At 38.4% G+C, this 26,850-nt stretch overlaps 3 protein-coding genes across 3 annotated transcripts; 1 reads left to right on the plus strand and 2 right to left on the minus strand.

Moving 5' to 3' along the window:
- Nucleotides 1–657: 657 nt before the first annotated feature.
- Nucleotides 658–13,405, minus strand: LOC131013649 (receptor-like protein 6). Its single transcript, XM_057941779.1, has 3 exons — nt 11,600–13,405; nt 11,053–11,535; nt 658–3,378 (listed from the first exon to the last, which is right to left on the minus strand). Exons 1-3 carry the CDS (start codon nt 13,403–13,405, stop codon nt 658–660), a joined length of 5,010 nt encoding a protein of 1,669 aa, XP_057797762.1.
- A 1,276-nt stretch (nt 13,406–14,681) lies between these two features.
- On the minus strand, nt 14,682–22,664 carry LOC131006258 (receptor-like protein 47). The gene is made up of 2 exons (XM_057933440.1): nt 21,387–22,664; nt 14,682–15,875 (listed from the first exon to the last, which is right to left on the minus strand). The coding sequence occupies exons 1-2, from the start codon at nt 22,554–22,556 to the stop codon at nt 14,781–14,783; spliced, it is 2,265 nt and encodes a 754-aa protein (XP_057789423.1). The 5' UTR covers nt 22,557–22,664; the 3' UTR covers nt 14,682–14,780.
- Nucleotides 22,665–22,938: 274 nt separating this feature from the next.
- Nucleotides 22,939–25,027, plus strand: LOC131013656 (receptor like protein 22-like). Its single transcript, XM_057941783.1, has 2 exons — nt 22,939–24,935; nt 24,979–25,027. Exons 1-2 carry the CDS (start codon nt 22,939–22,941, stop codon nt 25,025–25,027), a joined length of 2,046 nt encoding a protein of 681 aa, XP_057797766.1.
- The last annotated feature ends 1,823 nt before the right edge of the window (nt 25,028–26,850 follow it).

Here is a 26,850-nt window from a genome sequence, read left to right on the forward strand (position 1 = left end):
ATGCTGCCTCACAAGTACATCTTAAAAAAAAAAAAAGTTAACCTTTAACAAATATTATCTTATCTAATCAATTCGAACTTTAACTTTCGTTTCAAAAAAAGAAAAGAAATTCGAACTTTAACTTTAATTCGAACTGCAAAATGAGTATAGGCCCTAATATATTATCATACGTGATACATTGAAAAATAAAAAATATTCATTACTTATAAAAAATTACTTCATCTAGCATTTTTACTCGCAAAATCATCTACGACCTTGTTCAAATTTATCTTATCTAAAATCTCTTTTTGTAAAACATCAATAATTTCTATCATTTTTTTCGTGTTCCAACTTATTCCCGACTTTGTATAGAAACACAGCGTCCTAGGCGGCGTGAAATTTCTAATAACAATATAATGAAATTTCTAATAACAATATAAGACAACAAATGAATGTAAAGGAAATCCTAGGATGTCTTAACCAACACAAATCTGATTTGTGCTCATTCTCGTAAAATTAAATGACATACTACCAACACACACAATCTCTTTTACATGCCCAAAAACAAAAACAAAAACAAAAAAAAAAGAAAAAATCAAAAAACAGCAAAACAAAACATTGACACTCACATCAAACACTAAACACCCTTGTTTATTTAAGTATCTAAATTGCATATCATCAACTTCGCTGCTGCTGTCTCCTAATCTCTTTTCTCATCTCTACTCTTTTGCTTCTTCTTTCATGCCTTCTTTTCCTCGCTCTCTCGTAGAATATGTTGTCAACAACATCTTCTATTTTCTCGAAATATCTTTCTCTGCAGCTTCGACAGAAAAGAAGTAGCCACACAATGATTCCTAAGCCCACGACATATCCAGCTGCAGCAGATACATACTCCCACTCAATCTCACTCTTCTCTTCCCCATTTTCATCTTCTTGTGGCCACAAATGTTCAATGCAGCTTATGTTGAGATTGAAACCACACAACCCTGGATTTCCTTTGAAGGAATCAGCTGAAAATGTTTGAAACTGACGCCCATTTGGGATCTCTCCAACCAGCTTATTGTAGGACAGATTCAAGACTGAAAGGAATGAGAGCCCTGCAAGCTCCATTGGTATCAGCCCGGTGAGTCGGTTTCCAGAGAGGTCGAGTGATTCGAGATTCCTCAATTGACCAAATGAGTTTGGGATGCTTCCATTGAGGGCATTGTGGGAGAGGTTGAGCTGATGAAGTGAGGTAAGATCACCAATTGCATTTGGTATCTCTCCTCCAAAATTATTGCACGAGAAATCAATGGTACCAAACTCTGACCAAATCGTGTGAAACTCTGAATTTATCCCTTTCACGATTAATGTGATGCTTAATGATTTCCACAATTGTGAGTAATAGTAAACTGAATTGCCAGACCTCAATTGGTCATCACTCTGTAGCATCATTGTCTTCCAACCAGAAAAGTTTATCGATTCCAGATTTCCACTGAACTGATTGGAAGATATATCAAGAATTTGGAGATATGGCCAGCTCATGTCATGACATCTCACCTCTCCATAGAATCTGTTAGAGTGCAAAACAAGAAGGTGCAACCCCCTGGATGATGATAGCATGCACGGGAAACTGTCAGTGATGTTGTTGTTCCCAACATTCATGAACACCAACAACTCGCATCTTTCAAGGGACTTTGGGATTTTCCCTTCTAAAGTATTATTATTGAGATCCAAATATTGTAGGCTACAATCCATAGGAAAATTATCTGGAATGCTACCGCTGATGTTGTTTTGGCTTAGATCTAACTCTGCAATGTTTTCAAGTAAGCAAGGGGGTATGCTGCCACTTAATTTATTACCAGACAAATCAAGAATATCAAGGTTCGTGGCACTGCAGAGGGAGGTTGGAATGGATCCACTTAAACTGTTATTAGCAACAAGTAAGATTCCAAGTAGAGACGCAGGTGGAATGGGCAGATGCAACTCACCCTTGAGCTTGTTAGAGTCCAAGTATAGCTCTTCAAGAGAAGCTGGGATATGGTAAGGATTTTGCAGATCTGTTAGAAGATTATAAGAGAGGTTCAAACGTACAAGTTGCGTTCCCCAAATCCAACTAGGTATCTCTCCCCCAATCCTATTGTCTGAGAGGTCCACGTATATCATATCCAGATGTTTGATGAAACTAGGAAAATGGGACAGGTTACAAGAAGCTAGTTCTAATGTTTTTAGTTGGAGATTTCCATATGAAGTCGAATTGACGTTGCCAACATCTACTGACAATCTATTTTCAGATAGATCAAGAAAGATTAGATTGGCAAGACTTGGAAAGTTGTCCAGTTGAAAAGTGCCATTAAACTGATTGTTGCTAAGATCAAGTACCGAAAATGAAGGGAGAGCAAAGAGAGAGTGGGGAATGTTGCCAGAGAATGAATTATATGACAAATCTAAATAAACAAGATTGGAAAGACCTTCAAACAGCGTTGATGAAAGTGATCCTATGAAAGAGTTACTTGACAAATCGACACGAATCAGCTTGGTTAGGTTAGCAAAGAGAGAGTGGGGAATATTACCAGAGAATGAATTATACCCAAAATTTAAATAAACAAGATTGGAAAGACCCTCAAACAGCGTACAAGAAAGTGAGCCTGTGAAGAAATTATATGACAAATCGAGATGAATCAGGTTGGTTAGGTTAGCAAAGGTGGGTGGAATCGAACCATTCAAATCGCAGTTATAAAGAGACAAAGTGGTCAAACTTGGAAAATTGGCGAACAAGTCTGGAAGTTCTGGTCCAAGATGGTTGTAATCTAGTCGAAGGATGGAAAGGGAATGGAGTTGCCAAAAGGACTTAGCTAAAGGGCCAGACAAACCACAATCATATAAGCTCAACGCAGTGAGGTTGGGTAAATATGATGATATAATGTGGCTCCATTTTCTCCTCTCATGAGAGGAATTAACATTGACATAATCAAGATAGAGCTCCCGAAGCCCTGTTAGATTTTGGACAAGCATCTCCAATTTCACAGATATTCTATAATCATAGGAGATATCGAGACTAACCAACCTCCTCAGGGAAGAAATTTCAGCGGGAACCTGCCCACCAAATTCAGCATGGGATAAATTCAAGTGTGTCAAATAGGTGAGATTGTGAATACCTTTCGGGATGGGAGTGTTGTTGAAATCATTGTAGGCTAGATTTAGCTTCTGCATATGCACAAGTCTGAACAGACTCGATGAATCCGCGATTCCACCAGAAATGGACTCATTATCGAGCTGCAAACTAACGACGTAGCCAGCAACATCACATTCCACACCGTGCCACTTGCAGCACTCACCCCTTTCATTCCATCGCACCAATTTTGTTGAAAGAGAAGAATTGAAGCTCAACTCATCCTTGAGTTGAAGCAACAAGATTTTCTGATGGTGAAGACATTGGGTATTATAAGAATGAGTAGTGAAAATGAAGGAGGAAATTAGTGTAGAAATGACGAAGAACAACTTTGGAAGCATTGTGATGAAGAGGCTATTAATTGATAGTATTGTGATTTGTGTTTTCTACAAACTTGTGCAAGTGGCTTTAAATAAGCCACTAGAAACACTATTGCACTTATAAAGTATCTACATTAATTAACTTACTGCGAGCTTTTTAGCAACTTTCATTTGTTCTAGGAGGTGGATGAGTTGATTTGTTAATTAATGCAATAAGCTTGGTATTAGAATGGGCCATAGGTAGTTTTATCTCATAGCATCACTCAAAAATTGAATTTAATAATTGCTAAAAATTAATTAGTTATTTGCAAGAGTTTGCTAAGTACTAATAAAAGTCGTTATTGCGTTAGGATTACGAAGTCTAGCTGATAGTTAGTTCATATATTCCACAAGTAGGCCAATCCGCGTAACGATTTTTCGTAGCTATTAATCGTAAATATAAAGACAAAAAAAGTGGGGAATAGAAGAAATTGATATGCTTGTGGATGTGGTTGAGAGGAAGACTATTTATTTATTTATTTATTTATTTATTTTTAGAGAAGGAAAGACTAAATGGTTGACATGGAAGACTAAATCAATTAATTCGTGTATATTATTAATATATGTATGATAATTTAGTTCATAATTGGTGTCTCATTTTGTACTTAAAATCAAATGGTTGCAACTTAAACAAAACTACCCATTTTTTCTTAAAACTCGTGTCATCTCTCTTGGTTCATATAATTTTTAGAGACGGAGTGAGTAATAATTTAGTTCATAATTGGTGTCTCATTTTGTACTTAATTGAACTAATCGTGGACTAAAAAGTTCCATCTCTAATAAACCATGTAGACTTGTAGGCAATTTGTTGATCTTTGACGAGAAAGAAATTAATGCAACGAATTTTTGCAAAATATATACTCTTTTTTATTAATTTAATCGTTATTGTACATTGATTTTTAGTCTCCTACGTTATTTAATGTAGTGTTGTTGAATTAATAGTTGATAAAAGTCTAGGTCCACAGGTAGGCCAATCCGAGCAATCGTAAATATAGAGAAAGACAAAAAAGTGGGAAATTGAAGAAATTGCCATAGATATATATATATGGATGAGGTGAAAGGAAGACTTTTTGTTTTTTAGTGCTCGTTTGGTTCAAATAGAGCAATGGAATAAATGAGTGGGATTAGAATAATAACTAATATTTTTATTGAGTGTTTAGAATAATAAATGAGTGGAATTAGAATAATAACTATTAGTTTAGTTCAAATAGAGCAATGGAACAACTTTGGAAGCATTGTGATGAAGAGGCTATTAATTGATAGTATTGTGATTTGTGTTTTTCACAAACTTGTGCAAGTGGCTTTAAATAAGCCACTAGAAAGACTATTGCACTTATAAAGTATCTACATTAATTAACTTAGGGCGAGCTTTTTAGCAACTTTCATTTGTTCTAGGAGGTGGATGAGTTGATTTGTTAATTAATGCAATAAGCTTGGTATTAGAATGGACCATAGGTAGTTTTATCTCATAGCATCACTCAAAAATTGAATTTAATAATTACTAAAAATTAATTAGTTATTTGCAAGAGTTTGCTAAGTAATAAAAGTCGTTATATTGCATTAGGATTACAAAGTCTAGCTGATAGTTATTAGTCCATATATTTCACAAGTAGGCCAATCCGCGTAACGATTTTTTGTAGCTAGTAATCGTAAATATAGAGAAAGACAAAAAAAGTGGGGAATAGAAGAAATTGATATGCTTGTGGATGTGGTTGAGAGGAAGACTATTTATTTATTTATTTATTTTTAGAGAAGGAAAGACTAAATGGTTGACATGGAAGACTAAATCAATTAATTCGTGTATATTATTAATATATGTATGATAATTTAGTTCATAATTGGTGTCTCATTTGTACTTAAAATCAAATGGTTGCAACTTAAACAAAACTACCCATTTTTTTTAAAAACTCGTGTCATCTCTCTTGGTCCATATAATTTTTAGAGACGAAGTGAGTAATAATTTAGTTCATAGTTGGTGTCTCATTTTGTACTTAAGAACTAATCGTGGACTAAAAAGTTCCATCTCTGATAAACCATGTAGACTTGCAGGCAATTTGTTGATCTTTGACTAGAAAGAAATTAATGCAACGAATTTTTGCAAAGTATATACTCTTTTTTATTAATTTAATTTAATCGTTATTGTACATTGATTTTTAGTCTCCTACCTTATTTAATGTAGTGTTGTTGAATTAATAGTTGATAAAAGTCTAGGTCCACAGGTAGGCCAATCCAAGCAATCGTAAATATAGAGAAAGACAAAAAAAGTGGGAAATTGAAGAAATTGCCATTGATATATATGTGGATGAGGTGAGAGGAAGACGTTTTTTTTTTTTTTTTTTTAGTGCTCGTTTGGTTCAAATAGATGAATGGAAAGGGAATGAAATCAAATAAATGAGTGAAATTAGAACAATAACCAGGGACGAATCTAAGAATTTAATTTGGACCGGGTGAGATTTCATCCGATGATTTTAATGAATTTTTAGTAAAGAAAACAGACCGGGCGACCGCCGAAATTTCATCAATATATATATATATATATATATATATATATATATATATATATATATAGGGTCGCATTCAATGGAGACCAATTCTTATATAGAGAATGAAGACCAAATCAAGGCCATTAATCTCAATCCAATCAATGATCCAGATTATTTCCTGATTTGATTTTTCATGTAATTAAATAATGGTTAATTACATTTATTTAATCCAAAAAGGGCAAAAACGTCCACTCAAATCCACGAATTTTGGCATCTGGTTGAACAAATCCCGAAAATTATTCTCTTCCAATTCTGGGACCTGATCCGTCAATGAACATAATAGATGAACATTAGTATGTTCATTGTTTTCCTACGAACATTTCAATGAACATTAGTATGTTCATTAGTTTTTCTACGAACATATCGACGAATATCAGTATGTTCATTGGTTTTTCTACGAACATATCGACGAACATCAGTATGTTCATTGGTTTTCTACGAACATATTAACGAACATCAGTATGTTCATTGATATTTTCTGCGAACACTTCATTGACGATATGCAGATCTGCAAATCCGGCAACGGCGCGACGCGACGGTCGCCACCACAAGCGTTCTACCATCGTCGTCTTCATCGGCTTCACCCTGACGACGCCGGGGGAGCAGCAGGAGGAGGAAGAAGAGATGGAGGCGATAGGGGAGGGAGGCGGTGGAAGGAGAATGGAGGGGATGGCGGTGGAGTAGAAGCGGCGACGGCGGGGAGGAAGGCGGCGGAGCAGTAGGAGAGATGGGGGGCGGCGGAGCAGCAGAGATGGAGGCGGCGGGGGAGGGGGGAGAGTGATTGAGAGAGAGAGAGAGAGAGCGTGAATGAGAGAGAGAGAGAGTGAGATTAGGGTTAAATAGAAAATGACATGCTTAACCTTTTGATTATAAAATAAATGAAAATTAATAAAATTAATCAATTAAATTACCACCATTAGATTAAGTTAGATCAAGGAATCAGATTTGGTCTTCATTCTCTATATAGGGGAGTGGTCTCCATTGAACTCTCCCCTATATATATATATATATATATATATATATATATATATATATATATATATCTATACTATATTAAAAGAGGAGTTTCCAATTTGAAATCAATTTCAAATTGATTTTAATGGCGATTTTGTAATTTATTTGAAAATTAATGGCTTATTGTATATATTCAAAAATTAAGTAAACTAACTTAATTAATTAAAATTACATGTCCCACCCACGTTTGAAAGAAAGGGGCACCAAAAAACTGCTTTGATTCATGCAATTGATTGATAAATTGCATTTGGATTTAAGAAAGTGGAAATAGCACATAATTTTGTGCATAAAAAAAAATTGTTTTTTTATTTATTTTCTTTTATTTTATTATTTTTTTAAAATATCCATTCATGAAATTATATGCAATATGGATCTTGAATTAAAGATCGTGATACAAACTTTAATTTGATACATGACACTTAAAAATGAATTTAAAATAAACACATTATAATCATTTAAAATTCCATAATGAATTATATGTTTTTATTTATATATATATGTGTGTGTACAATTTATAGGCATTCATTGTAAACAATTTAGAAATTTATATTTACATAATACTAATTTATAATATATTAAGAAGGTAACTTTTAATTTCAAATTAATTTTAAAATTAATAAATGACAGTTTTGTAGTTATAATAAAATTGAAGATCTATACTATATTAAAAGGAGAGTTCTCAATTTTAAATTGATTTCAATGGCAATTTTGAAAATATTTATGATATAAAGATTAGAAATAAATCACAACACAATCACTTCCCATTATCTCTCACCACGTGCATTAACTGATTCAAAAAAAAAAAAACTATTAATTATAAAATAAAATGGGAAAATTGCACCTAAATACACAAACTTTGTCGAAAATTCATATTTGACGCGAAGTTAGGATCTTACATTTTAATACACCAATTTAAGAAGTTGTTCAATTTTGACATAATTTTGAATTCCGGCGACCGGGATATTGACGTGGCAGCCGAAATCGCCACGTCACACACACACACACACTCCACCCTCTCTCTCTCTCACACCCCACTCTCTCTCTCTCTCCACACGTCAGCTTCCCCCCACCCCCCGCCCTAAACCCTAATTGCTGTAGAACCAGTCCACCGCGCCGTCCTCATCGGCGATGAACACCCGCCGCCGGTACCCATCCAGCGCATCCTCCATCAAATCCGGTAGGAATCGAAAACTTGATTTCTTAGAAAATCTCGGGGTTCGAGATACACTTCCTCCAATCCTCTCAATGCAGCTTTCTTCTTCTCACCCCCAATTCCGCCGCCACAAATCACTCGCCCAGCCCCCAAATTCGCCTCCGATTTCTTCCGCATTACGACCACCGTGTCGCCGTTCAGCCTCCGGAGGTACACGATTTTGAAATTCCGCAGGAGCCGGAGCTCCGCCGAGATATCACCGCCCAGCGGCAGGGGTAAAGGAAGTGGAGGAAGAGGTGTGGTGGTGGGGAGAGCAGGGGCGGCGGTGGAAGAGGCGATGAGAAAGAGTGATGGTGGTGGGGGAAGCCGGTGAGGGAAGTGGCGGTGGGTGCGACGCGGTTCTGGGAGGGGAAAGTGGCTGACGGCGGGAGGGAAGTTTTGCGGCTGGGGGCTCGACGGCGGTGGTGCGACGCGGTTCTGGGGGAGGGGGAGGGTTCGACCGGGGGGGGTGGGGGGAAGCTGACGTGTGGAGAGAGACAGAGTGTGGGGTGTGAGAGAGAGAGGGTGGAGTGTGTGTGTGTGTGTGTGTGACGTGGCGATTCCGGCTGCCACGTCAATATCCCGGTCGCCGGAATTTAAAATTGTGTCAAAATTGAACAACTTCTTAAATTGGTGTATTAAAATGTAAAATCCTAACTTCGCGTCAAATATGGATTTTCGACAAAGTTTGTGTATTTAAGTGCAATTTTCCCAAATAAAATTAAAACAATAATCTCAATCCATTAACCCACCCATACATACATGCACGGTCAAACAAAATAATTCAACAAATAAATTATGTTATCCCATTAATATAAAATAAAATTAAAATAAACGTCCACCCATTTCTCTTATACAATATTTATTTACTGATTAAAAGTCTAATTCTATAACTATACACTACAAAATCTGATTTGCTATGTAGTAGATCGATTTTTTATAAGATAAATAATCAGCACACAATACGTATGTATATAAAGTTGATAAATGTGGGATGCATGCATGATAATACTAAAGTCCATACCAATTCAATTATTATACTATAAAAAATTATAAATATAATTAAAAATACAAATATAGTTGACTTTAATATAAGAAAAAAAATCACAATAATAAAAATCGATATTGTGAAAAAAATAAGAAAATTATAATTTTATTATAATTTAATGTTTTAATGATTTTTTATTGATAATAATTTAGTTTAAGTGAGTCAAATAATGTGGGATTTATAGGAGGATCCAAGATTGCCTTTTAAGTTTCGACGGCATCAATTTCCTCTTATTATTTAATAGGCAATGACTATCAACAAAAATCATGATCAATTTCTTTTACATGTTGATTTATTTTTGCCAAAATTTATTTTTACACATGACCAGTTGTATATTGCTATTTCAAGAGTTGTAGTCGTAGTTTGAAATTCTTCATTTCTAATGAGGATAGTGGTATCGGTACGACTACAATCAATGTTGTATACAAAGAAGTCTTTCAGAATTTATAAATTCAGATCCAATATTTATATAATATTATTTTTATTTTTATTATTCTTTAATGTTAATTATATGAAAGTACCTTATAAAATATAAAACATGTTAAACTTCATAAGTGTTGTGAAAACTATATATTTTATCATATATTCTACTAAAAATGTACTCCCTCTGTCCTGCCGAGCTTCAGGCGTTGCTTTTGGACACGGGAATTAAGGAACTATTGTTTAGTTATGTAAGTATGTTTGTAAATTTATGGTTAAGTAGTTATTTATATAATTAATTATTTCAAATTATTTAAATATAAAATTTAAATTAATTAAATCTGAAGTTTATTTAAAATAATAACATTATTCAATTATTTTAAATATAAAATTAAATTATTTAAGTATGGCTGCAAAAAATATTTTTATTTTTTGAGAAATAAGGGTTATTTGGGATGATTAAAGAAAAATAAGGGTGCAATTAGTTTTGTTAATTAGTGTTGTAAATTACATAATTTTTGTCAAAAAAGGAAATGACTCAAGCTTGGTGGGACAACCCAAAAAGAAATACAACTCAAGCTCGGTGGGACGAAAGGAATATTTAATTTATAATTTTTTTGAATATTTATAATTATTATAATTAATTTAATATTTATAATATATACAAAAAAATCCGTGCATTGCACGGGGGCAAATACTAGTATATATATATATAGGAATTGGTTCAATTGAGATTTATATATATTTTGAGATTTTGAGATAAATGAACATATAAGTACATTTTGATGAACTTGTCAATTAATTTTTATGAACGCGCGTTGGTCTAGGGTTCAATCCCTACAAGTGGCGTGTTTTTTAAATAAATTAAATAGATTCATATGTTCATCAGTTATATTGGTTATGTTCAAAGAATTTATTGATATGTTCATTTATCTCAAAATCTCAAAATATTTAAAATCTCAATATAAGCTAACCCTATATATATATATAACATCCCCTGACTCCAGTAACATATAACATATAAGCCACGTATGAAATAACATCTAACCAGATCAGTCCTAAAACATCCCCTGACTCCAGTAACATATAACAGCCACGTATGAAATAACAAAATATGACTTGTTTTTGCTACATAGTCCCTTGACTCTTTATAATATCAAAACAGACCTCAACTCCTAAGCATGCAGCCATATATACAACATTTAAGTATCTAAATTGCACATATATCATCAACTTCGCTGCTGTCTCCTAATCTCTTTTCTCATCTCTACTCTTTTTCTTCTTCTTCTTCTTCTTCTTTCATGCCTTATTTTCCTTGCTCTCTCGTAGAAAATCTTGTCAACAACCTCTTCTATTTTCTCAAAATATCTTTCTTTGAAGCTTCGGCAGAAAAGAAGTAGCCACACAATGATTCCTAAGCCCACAACATATCCAAGTGCAGCGGATACATATTCCCACTCAATCTCACTCTTTTGATCTTCCCCATTTTCATATTCTTGTGGCCACAAATGATCACTGCCATCACTACCACTGCAGCTTATGTTTACATTGAAACCACACAACCCCGGATTCTCTTTGAAGGAATCAGCAGAAAATGTTTGAAACTGCCGACCATTTGGAATCTTTCCAACCAGCTTATTGTAGGACAGATTCAAAAATGAAAGGAATGTGAGGCCTGCAAGCTCCACTGGTATCAGCCCTGTTAGTCGGTTTCCAGAGAGGTCGAGTGATTCAAGACTCCTCAACTGACCAAATGATTTTGGGATGCTTCCATCGAGGGCATTGTGGGAGAAGTTGAGCTGATGAAGTGAGGTAAGATCGTATGTCTCCTCCAAAATTATTGCAAGAGAAATCAATGGTACCAAAGTCTATCCAAATCTTATCAAGCTCAACGAAATGCCCTTTAATGGTTAGTGAGATGGACAGTGGGTAGTAGCCATTAATGTCTTTCAACAGCATTGAACTCCAAGTAGAGAAGTTTATTGATTCCAGAGATCCACTGAAATTATTTGAAGATATATCCACAATTTGAAGTCGTGGCCAGGTCGTGTGACATGTGACTTCTCCATGGAATTGGTTGGAACTCAAAACAAGACCACGCAAGGTGGATGATAGCATGCATGGGAAGGTGTCGTTGATGTTGTTGTTCCCAACGTTCAACAACTCCAAACACCTGCAATTTTGAAGGGACTTTGGGATTCTCCCTTGTAAACTATTATTGTTAAGATCTAAATATTGTAGCTTACAATCCTGAGAAAAGTTATCAGGGATGTGACCGCCTATGCTGTTTTGCCCCAAATTGATGCTGCTAATGTTTTCAAAAGGGGGTATGCCACTTAATTTATTGCCAGACAAGTCAAGACTAATGAGCCTTGTGGAACTGCAAAGGGAGGTTGAAATGAATCCACTTAAACTGTTATTAGCAGCAGACAAGTACATGAGATGAGACACAGGTGGAATGGGCAGGTGGAACTCACCCTTGAGCTGGTTTGAGTCCAAGTATAGATATAGAAGAGAAGCAGGGATATGGTAAGGCTTTTGTAGATCTGTTAGAAGATTAAAAGAGAGGTTCAAATACCAAAGCTGTGTTCCCCAAATCCAGCTAGGTATCTCCCCACCAATCTGATTGTTTGAGAGGTCCACTTCTTCCATATCCAAATGTTTAGTGAAATTAGGAAAATGGGACAATTTACATGAAGCTAGTCTTAACACTTTTAGTTGGAGACTTCCATATGAAGTTGAATTGAGGTTGCCAACATCTACTAACAATCTATTGTGAGATAGACCAAGTAGGGTTAGATTGGCAAGACTTCGAAAGTTGTCCAGATGAAAAGTGCCATTAAACTGATTGTTGCGAAGATCAAGTTGCAACAATGAAGGGAGATCAAAGAGAGAGTGGGGAATATTACCAGAGAATGAATTACTCCTCAAATCTAAATAAACAAGATTTGAAAGACCTTCAAACAGCGTAGAAGAAAGTGAGCCTAAGAAAGAGTTACTTGACAAATCGAGACGAATCAGGTTGGTTAGGTTAGCAAAGGTGGATGGAATCGAACCCTTCAAACCGCAGCCACAAAGAGACAAAGTGGTCAAACTTGGAAAATTGGTGAACAAGTCTGGAAGTTCTGTTGAAAGATCGTTAGAAGTAACATTGACATCATGATCAAGATAGAGCTCTCGAAGCCCTGTTAAATTTTGGACAAGCGTCTCCAGTTTCACAGATATTCTATCATCATAGGAGATATCGAGACAAACCAACCTCCTCAAGGAAGAAATTTCAGCTGGAACCTGCCCACCAAATCCAGCATCGGATAAATTCAAGTGTGTCAAATAGGTGAGATTGTGAATACCTTTCGGAATGGGAGTGTTGTTGAAAGAATTGTAGGCTAGATTTAGCTTCTGCAGATGCAAAAGTCTGAAGAGACTCGATGAATCCGTGATTCCACCAGAAATGGACTCACGATCGAGCTGCAAACTAACGACGTAGCCAGCAGCATCACAGTCCACACCGTGCCACTTGCAGCACTCATCACTTTCATTCCATCGCACCAATTTTGTTGAAACGGAAGAATCGAAGCTCAACTCATCCTTGAGTTGAAGCAGCAAAGTTTTCTGATGGTGAAGACACTGGGAGTAAGAATGAGAGAAGATGAAGGAGGAAATTAGTGTAGAAATGATGAAGAACAACTTTGGAAGCATTGTGAAGAGGCTATTATAATTGATGAGAGTATTATGTTTTCAATAACTTGCAGGTATGAGATATATGTGCATGCATGTGGCTTTAAATAAGCCACTAGAAAGACTATTGCGCTTATAATGATTTGATCCTTTGATGAGAAAGAAATTAATGAAACAATTTTTGGTAAAATATATAGTCTTTTTATTAATTTAATCGTTATTGTACATTGATTTTTTAATTACAATAATCTGTTTTTATACAAAATTGGATATTGATTGTTAGATTTAATAAGAAACGTAAAATATCTGAAGAGGTTAATTGTGTGAATTTGATTAATTGTGTGAATTCTAGATTTGATAGTGATCGTTTCGGAAAATTCTTATCAACTAGAAAATTTCACTTATCAATATCTGAAGAGGTTAATTGTGTGAATTTGATTAATGAATTAACATCCCTAGGATTAGGTTGTTTTTTTTTATCTGATTTATTTATGTTTATCTATTTATTTTATTTGAGTCTAGTATTTTTATTTCTCATCTCTTATTTGTGTTTTTACCTGAATATTACTAGAGAATTATTAGATTACTTAGATACTCGATTGCTATATATATATATGCTACAATTACACTGTGTTAATTGCAATTTTTGTTGCTAAGAAAATAGTGATCAACTTTTTAAGGAAAAATGGCTATTGTGTATCCGTGTATGTGGAAATTACAAAGAGCGAAAGATGGTTTTGTCTCATTAGCAACTAACCCCATTAACACACTTAAGGTGGAGACCAATTCAAAATTCTAATTGTAGAGTTTAGTCTACGGATTGATTGGCCGAGCTTATAAGCTTTTTCCAAATAATTCATAGTTAGGGTTTAGAAGAGTCTCAAGTCAACACTGTGTAGGTAAATAGTTAGGAAAATAATACACTTAGCATAACATACTTAACCACTTTTATTAAAACTCGTGTCACTCCCTCCTATGACTATTTTTACAGGACGAAAAAGAGTATAGTATATTAAATTACATAATTGACCTTAAATTAAATATATATGAGGGATATAATAAGTAAGTCAAATTTTGTAAAATAAGGCTCTATAATAGGTATATAGATATGGATATAGATTACGTGATCATCATGTCCCATAATTAGTTTTATTCTTTCATAACTATTTATTACAAAAAGATATTAAGTATACTTATATAATGAAGTCTAATTATTTATGATCAAAGAACATTATTTTTTTTAAATAGACATACCTAACTCTGAATTTATTAACCCTAAAAATTAATTATTAACAACAAAAGTAATTTATAAACTCTAATTTGCAAATGAGAATAAACACAATATCCAAAAACATGCTATATAGTCTGTTACAAAATCCAAATAGCATTATGAGCACTATTGTCTCCTAGCACTCATCGCTGCTCTTCTTCTTCTTCTATGGCTTCTTTTCCTGCGTTGGCGCTCACATATATTTGCAAGAACCTCATCTACTTTCCCAAAAAACCTCTCTCTCAAACTTGGGCAAAGCAGAAGCAGCCACACTGTGCTTCCTAATCCCACAGCATATCCAACCTCAGCGCATATATAATTCATCTCCTTCTCCGACTTCCCATGTGGCTCCATCTTCTCAACTTTCGGCGAATCATCGTCACTGCAGCTTATGCCGAGAGGAAAACCGCATAGTCCCGCGTTTCCAACGTATGAAAGATAATCAAACGTGTCGAGTTGATGACTCCGTGGGATCCTTCCGACCAGCTTATTGTGGGACAGATTCAAAACCTGAAGGAATCCGAACTGTCCAATCTCCACCGGAATCATCTCACTCAGCTGGTTTACTGAGAGATCCAGTGCTTCAAGCGTCGGCGCCATCTTACCCAACGATCTTGGGATTCCTCCCGTGAGGGCGTTGTGGGATAAGTTGAGAAGATAAAGCGAGCTCAGATCACCTATTGCATCCGGTATCCCTCCTCGGAATTCATTGCAAGAGAAATCAAGAGATGTGAACTCTGACCAAATCTTGACAAGCTTCAGCTGTGATCCTTTGATGGTTAATGTCACCTCATCTTGGTAGTAGAGGTTTTTCAGATTCAGGAAGTCGAAGTGGAGTTGCTCGTGCCTCGACTGCCCGTCACTGTCTAGCATCATCGACCTCCACCTCGAGAATCCCACTTCGTAGAGAGAGCCGGTGAAGCTGTTGGAAGATATGTCGATGATCTGAAGATCAGGCCAGTCTTTGTCGCAGCTGATCTCTCCGTGGAATCTGTTGGAGCACAAGACAAGCACGCGCAAGCTAGAGGGTAGCGTGCACGGGAAACTGTCATCGATGTTGTTGTATCCGACATTCAACACGGTTAACGAGCTGCAATTCTCCACAGATCCTGGGAGTTTCCCTCCTAAATTGTTGCCATTGAGATCCAAAGTTTCTAGGCCACAATTTTCGGAGAATTTATCTGGGATGTGACCACTGATGTTGTTGCTCCTCAGATTGAACTGTTGGTGGCAGACAAGGAGACATCACTTTTCTGCTTTTACTTTTGCTTTTCCTTTGTTGACTTCTTTCCATAGTTGTTAGGGGATGTGTTGGTGAATGATTCATTCCCAGAAGAAATTCAGACGAGAAAAAAAAGTTGAGCGCAGAGAGAGCTGTGAGAGAAAAATAGAAGAATTGGGGTGTGATATACACGAGAGATTGTGAGGTATTTGAAGAGGGTTTTTCCAGCGTGGGTTTGAGAGTGTACGAGAGTGAGAGGTTGATCTCATCTTGGGTGTAATTCTCGATTCATTGTGTGACGAGTTCGCGGGTTGTGCGAATCGTCGGAGTTCTTCAATATTACGATTGGTGTTGCTCCCGTGGACGTAGGCATTTGCCGAACCACGTAAATCTCTTGTCTCATTTATCGTCTTGCATATGATCTTGATTACTTGTGGAGATTTTCTTGTTTGCTAAAGATTGGGGACGTTTCTCGGTTGTATGTGCGTTATAAATTGTTTCCGCTGCATTGGTATTATTGTATGGATTTGCATTTGATACCAACAATTGGTATCAGAGCTTGATATCAAATTTGGGTGGTTGAGCTCACATTTGAGGGGTATTGAGCTGGTCCTTGCAGAGGCGCATACCAGGTGTTCGACGAAATTCCTGAGAGAAACGAAAATCTGAAACAAGCTGAAAAATGACGTCTACGAGTGGTGCGGTCAAGATAGGAAAGTATGAGATAGCAAGGTTCAATGGGAAGAATGATTTTTCCTATTGGAGGATGCAAATGAAGAATTTGCTAATTTCACAAAAGCTACACAAAGCTTTGGCGGGTAAAGAAAAGAAGCACGAAGACATGTCGAATGAGGATTGGGAAGAGTTAGATCTTGAAGCACGAGCGTCGATCATTCTCTGCCTAGAGAGGGATGTTGCTTTCTTGGTGGACAATGAGGTAACCGCCGCGGGAGTATGGTTGAAGTTAGAGGCGAACTTCATGACGAAGACTCTAACGAATCGGATCTACTTGAAATCCAAATTGTACACTTGCAAGATGGAGGAAGGTACACCTATCCAGGAACATTTAAACAAGTTTGATAGGTGCATATCAGACTTGAAGGATATTGATGTGAAGGTGGAAGATGAGGATCAAGCTCTCATGCTACTACTCTCATTGCCAAAATCGTATGAAAATCTTGTACAAACCTTGATGCTCATGGGCGACACTCTGACGATGGATGAGACTAGGACTTCACTCCTAGCGGATGATCTTCGAAAGATTGCAACTAGTGGCATGGCTACTAGTGGGAGCAAGGAGCAGGCACAGGGATTGTATACGAGGGGCAAGACAAGTGATCGAGAGAAAGACAAGGGAGGAAAGGCTAGATCCAGTCCAAAACCTCTTGCAGAGAGACCATGTTTTAAGTGCGGGGAACTTGGGCATTTCAAAGCGAATTGTCCCAGCAAGAAGACAACTTGGAAGAAGAACAAGAACAAGTACAACAACAGCGGGAAGGGAAAAGGAACACAAGAAGCTGGTTTTGCTTCGCAGGAAGGGGATATCGGTGATTGTTTCAATGCCACGGGTAACGAGGAAAGCGCCGGTAAGTGGATACTTGATTCGGGATGCTCTTATCATATGTCTCCGAATAGGAAGTGGTTTACTACCTATGAGGAAATAGATGGTGGAACTGTTTTGATGGGAAACAACCATTCCTGCAAAATAGTGGGGGTCGGTTCGATCAGAATCAGGATGCATGATGGGGTTATCAGAACCTTAAAGGATGTGAGACATGTCCCGGAACTATGTAAGAACCTTATTTCCGCTGGCACTTTGGACTCCGGTGGATGCAAAATTATCACTTGGAATGGAGTCATGGAGGTTGTTCGGGATTCTTTAGTTGTGATGAAGGGTATCCGTCAAAGAAATTTGTATACGCTTTTGGGCACAACAGTGACGGGAAGTGCGGCAGTTGGAGCAGATGGAACTAGTAGAAATCCAGGGGACTACACCCGGTTATGGCACAAGAGACTCGGACACATGTCAGAGAAGGGCCTGCATCTACTTTGTCAAGAAGGTTTGCTGAAGAACTTGAAGAAGCCTTGCATGGAATTTTGCGAGCATTGTGTGTACGGGAAAACACACCGAGTTCAGTTCAGGGCCAGCAAACACAGGAGCAAAGGCATCTTAGATTATGTGCACACTGATGTCTGGGGGCCAGCTACAGTTACCACCAAGGGAGGCTCCAGGTACTATGTCACGTTTATTGATGATTATTCTAGATATGCTTGGATTTATTTCTTGAAGCATAAGAATGAGGTGTTTGACACATTCAAGAAGTGGAAAGCAATGGTTGAAAACAGGACAGGAAAGAAATTGAAGACATTGAGATCTGATAACGGTACAGAGTATACAGATGGTGCCTTCAAGAAGTTCTGTGACCAGGAGGGAATTGCTAGGCACTGGACTGTCAGGAATACACCGCAGCAGAATGGGGTCGCGGAGAGACTGAATCGCACGCTGCGAGAGCGAGCAATGTCCATGCGGTCTCATGCAGGGCTAGGCAGAGAATGGTGGGCAGAATCGATGTTTACAGCACTTCATGTCATAAATCGATCTCCACATTCGAGCTTAGGTGGAGATACTCCATACAGGCTATGGTCTGGGGAACATGCAGATTATGAGAGACTCAGAACATTTGGATGCACAGCATACTATCACGTCAGCGAGGGAAAGCTTGAGGCGAGGGCCAAGAAGGCAATATTCTTGGGGTATGCAACAGGAGTGAAGGGTTATCGCTTGTGGTGTTTAGAAAATTCAAAGTTCATAATCAGCAGGGATGTTATCTTTGATGAGTATTCCATGGCAGCTAAGTTTAAATCTACAATGCCCGGTGAAGATGAAAATGAGACGGTCAAGTCTCAGGTGATCGAGATAGAACCTAAGGATCAACCAGGTTCTAGTCGTGTTCAAGAAGCAGGTCATGGAGACACTCGAGAACAGAGTGATGAGGAGTCTGAGCTCGAGGCTCTTGATCAAGAGAATGTAGATGTTTTACACCAACAGCGGCTCTCGGATGATTTGGCTTCCACTAGGCCAAAGCGAGCATACAAGAGAGTTCAAAAGCTGGGGTCAGATCAGCCTTTGAAGCATTATGGGCAGGCAAACTTGGTCAGGTGCGCACTACCAGAGGATGATGCGGTACCAGCATCATACCAGGAAGCTATTCGGGATAAGAATAGCGCAAGCTGGTTGGCTGCGAATGAAGAAGAGATGGAGTCTTTTCGGAAGAATCAAGTTCTGGAGGGGGTTCTACCTTTGCCCAAAGGAAAGAAGGCTATTGGTTGTAAGTGGATCTACAAGAAGAAAGAGGATAATTCTGAGCTCGGTGGAATCAGGTACAAGGCGCGGTTAGTAGCAAAGGGATATGCACAGAAGGAGGGAGTGGACTACAATGAGATTTTCTCTCCAGTAGTGAAGCACACTTCTATTCGGGTGTTGTTGAGTGTTGTGGCTCACAGTGATCTTGAGCTGGAACAACTCGATGTCAAAACCGCTTTCCTGCACGGAGACTTGGAGGAGGAGATTTATATGCGTCAACCTGAGGGCTACAAGGTTGAGGGTAAAGAGGATCATGTTTATCGCTTGAGGAAATCCATGTATGGATTGAAGCAATCTCCTCGACAGTGGTACAAGCGGTTTGATTCTTTCATGCTGAAGCATGGTTATTCCAGAAGTGATTATGACTGTTGTGTCTATATTCGGAGACTTCCTGGAGGTGAGTATATCTATCTTTTGTTGTATGTGGATGACATGCTTATTGCCTCGAAGAGCAAGGTGGAGATAGATAGACTGAAATCTCAACTTGGTAAAGAGTTTGAGATGAAGGATTTGGGCGTTGCTAAGAAAATACTAGGTATGGAGATTAGAAGAGAGAGGACAAACTGTGCTTTGTTCCTGAGCCAGAAAAGCTACATTGAGCGGGTTGTGCAGAGATTTGGGATGCAAGATGCAAAATCGGTGGCAACTCCGTTGGCTCCTCATTTCAGGCTCTCTAGAAAGCAATCTCCCACTTCAGCCAAAGAGAAAAAATTGATGGAGAAAGCGCCTTACACTAGTGCAGTTGGCAGTTTGATGTATGCTATGGTGTGTACACGTCCGGACATTTCACAAGCAGTTAGTGTTGTGAGCAGGTTTATGGCTAATCCTGGAAAGACACACTGGGAAGCTGTGAAGTGGATCCTTAGGTACTTGAAGGGTACCAGCGACACAGGATTGTGTTTTAGTGGAAATACATGTCAGGTTAATGGGTTTGTGGACTCGGATTATGCGGGTGATCTAGACAGACGACGATCTACTACGGGATATGTGTTCTGTGTACACGGTGCCCCCGTTAGTTGGAGATCGATGTTGCAGGCTACAGTGGCTCTTTCCACTACCGAGGCTGAGTACATGGCTTTGGCAGAGGGGGTTAAGGAAGCTTTGTGGCTGTGGAGTCTTCTGGGTGATTTTGGGATTAAGCAGGATCGCGTGGACCTGTGGTGTGATAGCCAGAGTGCTATACATTTGGCAAAGAATCAGGTTCATCATGCTCGTACCAAGCATATTGATATCAGGTATCATTTTGTGCGGGATGTCATAGAGGAAGGTGATATTTCTCTTATGAAAGTGCACACTGATGAAAATCCAGCAGACATGTTAACCAAGGTGGTGACTGGTGGCAAGTTTCAACACTGTTTGGACTTGCTACATATCAACCCGTGTTGATAATCAAACGGGGCAGCCTTTCGGGGCGGTGTTGGGGTGAGGTGGAGCTTATCCTTTTGTGTTCGAACTACAGGAGCTTGATCCCTGGATTGGGTATGTAGGCAACCATGGAAAAGTGGTGCAGCTTGTACGGGTGTCCATGTTCGTGGGCGGTGCTCGTATTCGTCCTACATTTGAGGTTTATCAAATGAAGTACGAGGTGGAGAATTGTTGGTGGCAGACAAGGAGACATCACTTTTCTGCTTTTACTTTTGCTTTTCCTTTGTTGACTTCTTTCCATAGTTGTTAGGGGATGTGTTGGTGAATGATTCATTCCCAGAAGAAATTCAGACGAGAAAAAAAAGTTGAGCGCAGAGAGAGCTGTGAGAGAAAAATAGAAGAATTGGGGTGTGATATACACGAGAGATTGTGAGGTATTTGAAGAGGGTTTTTCCAGCGTGGGTTTGAGAGTGTACGAGAGTGAGAGGTTGATCTCATCTTGGGTGTAATTCTCGATTCATTGTGTGACGAGTTCGCGGGTTGTGCGAATCGTCGGAGTTCTTCAATATTACGATTGGTGTTGCTCCCGTGGACGTAGGCATTTGCCGAACCACGTAAATCTCTTGTCTCATTTATCGTCTTGCATATGATCTTGATTACTTGTGGAGATTTTCTTGTTTGCTAAAGATTGGGGACGTTTCTCGGTTGTATGTGCGTTATAAATTGTTTCCGCTGCATTGGTATTATTGTATGGATTTGCATTTGATACCAACATGAACACCCCGAGATTCTGAGTGTTTTCAAAGAGGCACGGAGGTATGGTATCGCTCAAGTTATTGAAAGACAAGTCGAGAACTTGAAGGTATGTAGCATAGCAGAGGGAGGTTGGAATTGATCCACTCAAATGATTGTTTGAAACAGAGAAGAAAATGAGATTTGAGAGGTAGTTTCCAATGTTGAAGGGAATGGGCTCGTTGAACTTGTTGTTTGAGTAGTCTACGTACAAAGCTCGTTCGTGAGGCAGGGGAAGCTCGCCACTGAGCTGATTCGAGTGCAAGTCTAGAACTTGAAGAGAATCAGGAATTCTGTAAGGCCTCTGTAGATCCACCAATTGATTATTGGAGACATTGAGTTGCCAAAATTCTCCACCACCAATTTCCCAAATCCAGTTTGGAATTTCCCCTCCAATTCTGTTGTTTGAGAGGTCCAAGAATCTCAAATTGGATTGGTTTCTCAGATTAGGGAAACTGGAAAGATTGCAAGAAACAAGGCTCAATTGGTAAAGCTGTGGAAAACTTGAGCTGATGCTGCTTGCATCAACAGACAAGTTATTGTGAGACAGATCAAGAGTTGTGAGATTGGGAAGCTTTCTGATCTTGTTGAGTTGAAAAGTGCCATTGAAGAGGTTGTTAGCAAGTGAGAGAAGTTGAAGGCTTTGGAGTTTGAAGAAAGAGTTAGGAATAGGGCCTTGAAGATGGTTGCTGCTCAAATCTAGCTCTTCCAAGTGAGAGAGAGTAAGAGAGGGAAACTCATCAACATGGCCACTGAAATTGTTGTTAGAAAGTTTAAGTTGCTGCAACAAGGGAAGGCCAAAGAGAGAGAGTGGGATGCTCCCATTGAGTGAATTGTATGCTAAGTTTAGCCTCTCTAGGTACATAAGCCTTGAAAGGGTAGATAGTTTCTCAATGGTACCTGAAAGAGACTCGTAGTCGAGCTGCAAATTTATAACACGGCCTGCAGCGTCGCATTCCACACCTTCCCACTCGCAGCAATCATTGGTTTGATTCCATTGCACTAGTTTTCTTGAAATGGAAGAATCGAACGTTAAGTTGCTCTTCAGCTCAAGTAACAGTGTTTTCTGGTGATGGAGGCATTGCTTGTATGCATCAGTCAAATTTGCAGATGAAATTAAAGAGATGGTGAGAAGATGAAGAAGCAAATAAATTAGCATTGTGATTTGTGAGTGATGATGCTCTCTATACACATCACTGGTGTATATTTTGGGCTTTAAAGCTACCACTAGAAAGACTTGGATATCTCAAGTCTTCCAAAGTTGGCCTACATGATTTAATTTTTCTTTTCTAGCTTTGGTTTTTGTTCCAACTTTCTGACTTTGAAAATATGGTGAATTTTAGGACCCAATATATTAATAATGGAAGGTTCTTTTTTTTTTTTGAACGAAGAAAATGTTTGATCACAGCAAATTAAAATTCTTGATTCAAAGTCAAGTGAAGTAGAAAGACTTGAGATATGCTAGTTTTCTCAATTGCATAATTACATATATCCATGCACCCATCTAATTCTACATCTCAACTCAGTTAGCCATCTCCAAAATGCCAATTTCTTTGCTTCAACACCTTTTTCTCATCTCTTTAACTTCAACAATTATTTGCCAAACAAATTGTGGTCATGCATACAAGTTATGCCAAGATGACCAGAAAACATTGTTACTTGAGCTGAAGAAAGACTTGATATTCGATTCTTCTGTTTCAAGAAAACTGGTGCGATGGAATGAGAGCGATGATTGTTGCGAGTGGGAAGGTGTGGGATGCGACGCTGCAGGCCATGTTGTGAGTCTGCAACTCGACAACGAAGGCATTTCAGGAGGAATTGGGAATTCATCAAGTCTTGTAAGTCTTGAGTATCTTGCCAAGTTGAACTTTGCTCACAATTCTATCAATGGGAGCATTCCCACTCTAAATCTCTCTAACTTGATTGAGTTAGATTTGAGCAGTAACCAACTCAAAGGCCCTATTTCTAACTCTTTTTTCAATCTTCAAAGTCTTGAGGTTCTCTCTCTATCTAACAACTCCTTCAATGGCACTTTTCAACTAGAAAATATTCAAAGGCTTCACAATCTCACAACTCTCAATCTTTCCCACAATAACTTGTCAATTGAAGCAGGAAGCATTAGTTCCCAACTAAAGAAGTTGAGCCTATCCTCTTGCAACCTGCAAAAATTTCCTGATTTTCTAAAACAATCCAACTTGAACTTTTTGGACCTCTCACACAACCAAATAACAGGGGAAATACCTAGTTGGATTTGGGAAATTGGAAATGGAGATCTTTATCATTTGAATCTTTCTTATAATGTCTTGAATGATCTACAAAAGCCTTACCAAATTCCCAACTTTCTCGCGGAGCTGGATTTACATTCAAACCAGCTCCGGGGTGAGTTGCCCCTGCTCCCACAAGGCGCCTCCTACGTAGATTTATCTGACAACAAGTTTGACAAGAACATTCCTCTCAACTTTGTCAGCTTCAATTTCTTTCTGATTTTCTTATCCATTGAAAACAACACCATAAGTGGATCAATTCCAACTTGCATTTGTAGTGCTGAATCCATTCAAGTTATGGACTTGTCACTCAATAACTTTAGTGGTAGCATACCTCCATGCCTTGTGGAAAGGATTCCCAATCTTCAAATGTTGAATCTTAGGAGAAACAACATAAGTGGTGAAATCCCAGATAAATTTCCCACCAATTGTGGCATGAGGATCTTGGAACTCAGCAACAATAACTTAGGAGGGAATTTTCCAAAGTCCCTTGCAAATTGCAAATCATTGTGGTGGGTGAGTGTTGGAGAGAACAACATCCGAGGTAGTTTCCCGTGCATGTTGCCATCAAGATTGAAATATTTGATGTTGCGTTCCAACAGTTTCTACGGAGAGGTGCGATGTGGTGAAAGCTGGCCAAATCTTCAGATCATCGACATAGCTTCCAATAATTTCAGTGGAGATCTGCATCACGTAAGCTTCTCAGCCTGGAACAAAGTGATGCCACAGAGTGATGCAGATATGAAACACCAAAAGTCCGGCATGAATGTTGTACGTCCCGACTTATATTACTCGACTCGGGTGACTTTAACTGCCAGAGGCTCGCAGTGGGAGTTGGGTTGGATATTGCCAATGTTTGCAGCTGTTGATTTCTCTGACAATAATTTCCATGGAGAGATACCAGAAGCAATAGGTGATCTGATCATGCTTCGTTATCTCAACTTATCCCGCAACGCCCTCACAGGCAGAATCCCAAAATCATTGGGTAACACGTCGCTACTTGAAGCACTTGATCTCTCAGTAAACCAGCTAAGTGAGAAGATTCCAGTGGAGCTTGAAAATTTGACATTTCTTTCGTACTTGAATCTATCCTACAATAAGCTGGTGGGAAAGATCCCAAGTGGTAATCAGTTTGCAACATTTTCGAATGATTCATATATAGGAAACACAGGGTTATGCGGTGTTCCTCTCAGCATAAGCTGCAGCAATCATAGTGGAGATGATTCACCAAAACTTGAAAGCATGCAGCCAAATGGAAAGACGAAGATGGAGTGGTATTCTATATATTTAATCATTTTAGCTTTCATTTACTTTTAGGTACAATATTAGGCTTGAAGAAATTATGAAGAGGCTACTAACTAATTAATGATTGTATTGTGTTTTCCACAATTTTCTTTTTCCTTCTTTATAAAGGAAAGTGAGTCGCACAAGCTTCAAAATTATTGCAAGAGAAATCAGCTTTAATCAATCTATTATTAAAGCATAATAATTAAAACCGAAGAAAAAATAATTTCAACATATTTACATACATTGTCGCTAATGGACCCACCTCTTTTAATTTCATTTTAATTGATCTATTAGTCACTATTATCACTTTTTCTAATTTCTGTGTATGTGGAAATTACTAATAGTGAAAGATGGTTTTGTCTCATTAGCAACTACCCCATAAATACGCTTAATGTGGAGACCAATTCAAAATTGTAATGCTTGAATTTAAGCTACGGATTGATTGGCTGAGCTTATCCAAATCAGTTCTATCATTTCCTTCCAATCCCAATCATGTAGGCCTACTTGTGGAATTTACAAAATATAGATTTATCCTAGTTTCAAAACATTAGGAAAATAACACACTTAAGCCTGTGATAAATTAATCTAGTATTAGTTCAGACAATTGATCGAACACCTTCAGTTCACTTTCTCCTTCGGCAGCTGAATCAGTAATCAGTCTGGTCTTGAAAGACTAATTCAACGGTATTCATTAGCTAACAAAATCCCAGCAGTGAGATGATACGCTCACTCAATAACTAATCTAGCCTACTCAATTTGTTTTCACACTTTACACAAATGATTTGAATTATTAAACTGTTTTATTTTGAATAATAAGATCAACTCATTCCTGAGTTGAAACAACAAGGTTTTTTTATGGTGAAGGCATTGGGTATTATAAGAATGAGTAATGAAAACGAAGGAGGCAAGTATAGATGAATAACAACTTTGGAAGCATTGTGTGAGTGTGTTGTGAACAAAATTGCTGCAATCAGATTTGTACGTAGCTTTATATTGCCATGGAAAGTCTTATTAAGAAAGACTAATTAATATTAATATTTAATTCAATAACTAATAGGAGTATTGTTTTTAGTGTCAATATATAAAAATACCCACTTTCATATAGTAAAAATAAATTTTACCCACTAAGATAAAAATATAAAATTTTACCCACTTTTTGGGCGAAAAGACTAAAATACCCCTCCTTAAATATTTGCAATTTTCCAAAAATAATCCTCACTTTCTCTCATCTTTTTTTTTCCCGGTCCAGAGCACCTCTCTCCTCTTTTCTCTTCTCTTTTTTCTTTTCTCTCTCTCTCCTCTTTTCTCTCTATCTCTCCCCTCTTTTCTCTCTCGCCTCCAATTCTTCCAAATTGGCTTTCTCCAGCAGCCTCAAGCTTAGAAGCGGAGCTCCGGCAGGCTTCCGACGGCCAACACCGCCGTGAAAGAATGAGCGACGGCCAACCGTGCCGCGTCTCTTCTCCCGCGGTGGCCGCCGCCTTGTACCAGCGAAGGTCCGATGCAGCCGCCGCCGCTCTCTCTCTCTCTCTCTCATCGCAGATCTCTCCCTCTCGATCTGTTCTGCCACCGCCGCCTTGGACCGGCGAAGGTCCGATGCGTGGTTCTGCTGCGAAGATCCGGTCGTCATCTTGGGCAGAATCGTCGACGACCGCATGGTTCTGTTGTCGCTGGGGTTGGTCACCGTGATGGCGCTGGTGTTCACTCACGTCGGGTTGAATGTCCTCGTCGCCTTGATTGTGGCGCTGGTGGCGTGCAGGGGCACGGAGGATTTGTTCTTGGATGAGAGCGACGCCGCCGAGGGCGGCTTGCTTTCGGTGGTGTGTTGAGGTTTTGAGCCCTAGATTTTGAATTTGGGGGAATTCTTTGGTTGTGATTTTTTTTTATGCCATCAACAATTGTTGT

The sequence above is a fragment of the Salvia miltiorrhiza genome, chromosome 1 (genome assembly GCF_028751815.1).
Source record: "Salvia miltiorrhiza cultivar Shanhuang (shh) chromosome 1, IMPLAD_Smil_shh, whole genome shotgun sequence".
Classification (NCBI taxonomy): Eukaryota; Viridiplantae; Streptophyta; class Magnoliopsida; order Lamiales; family Lamiaceae; genus Salvia; species Salvia miltiorrhiza.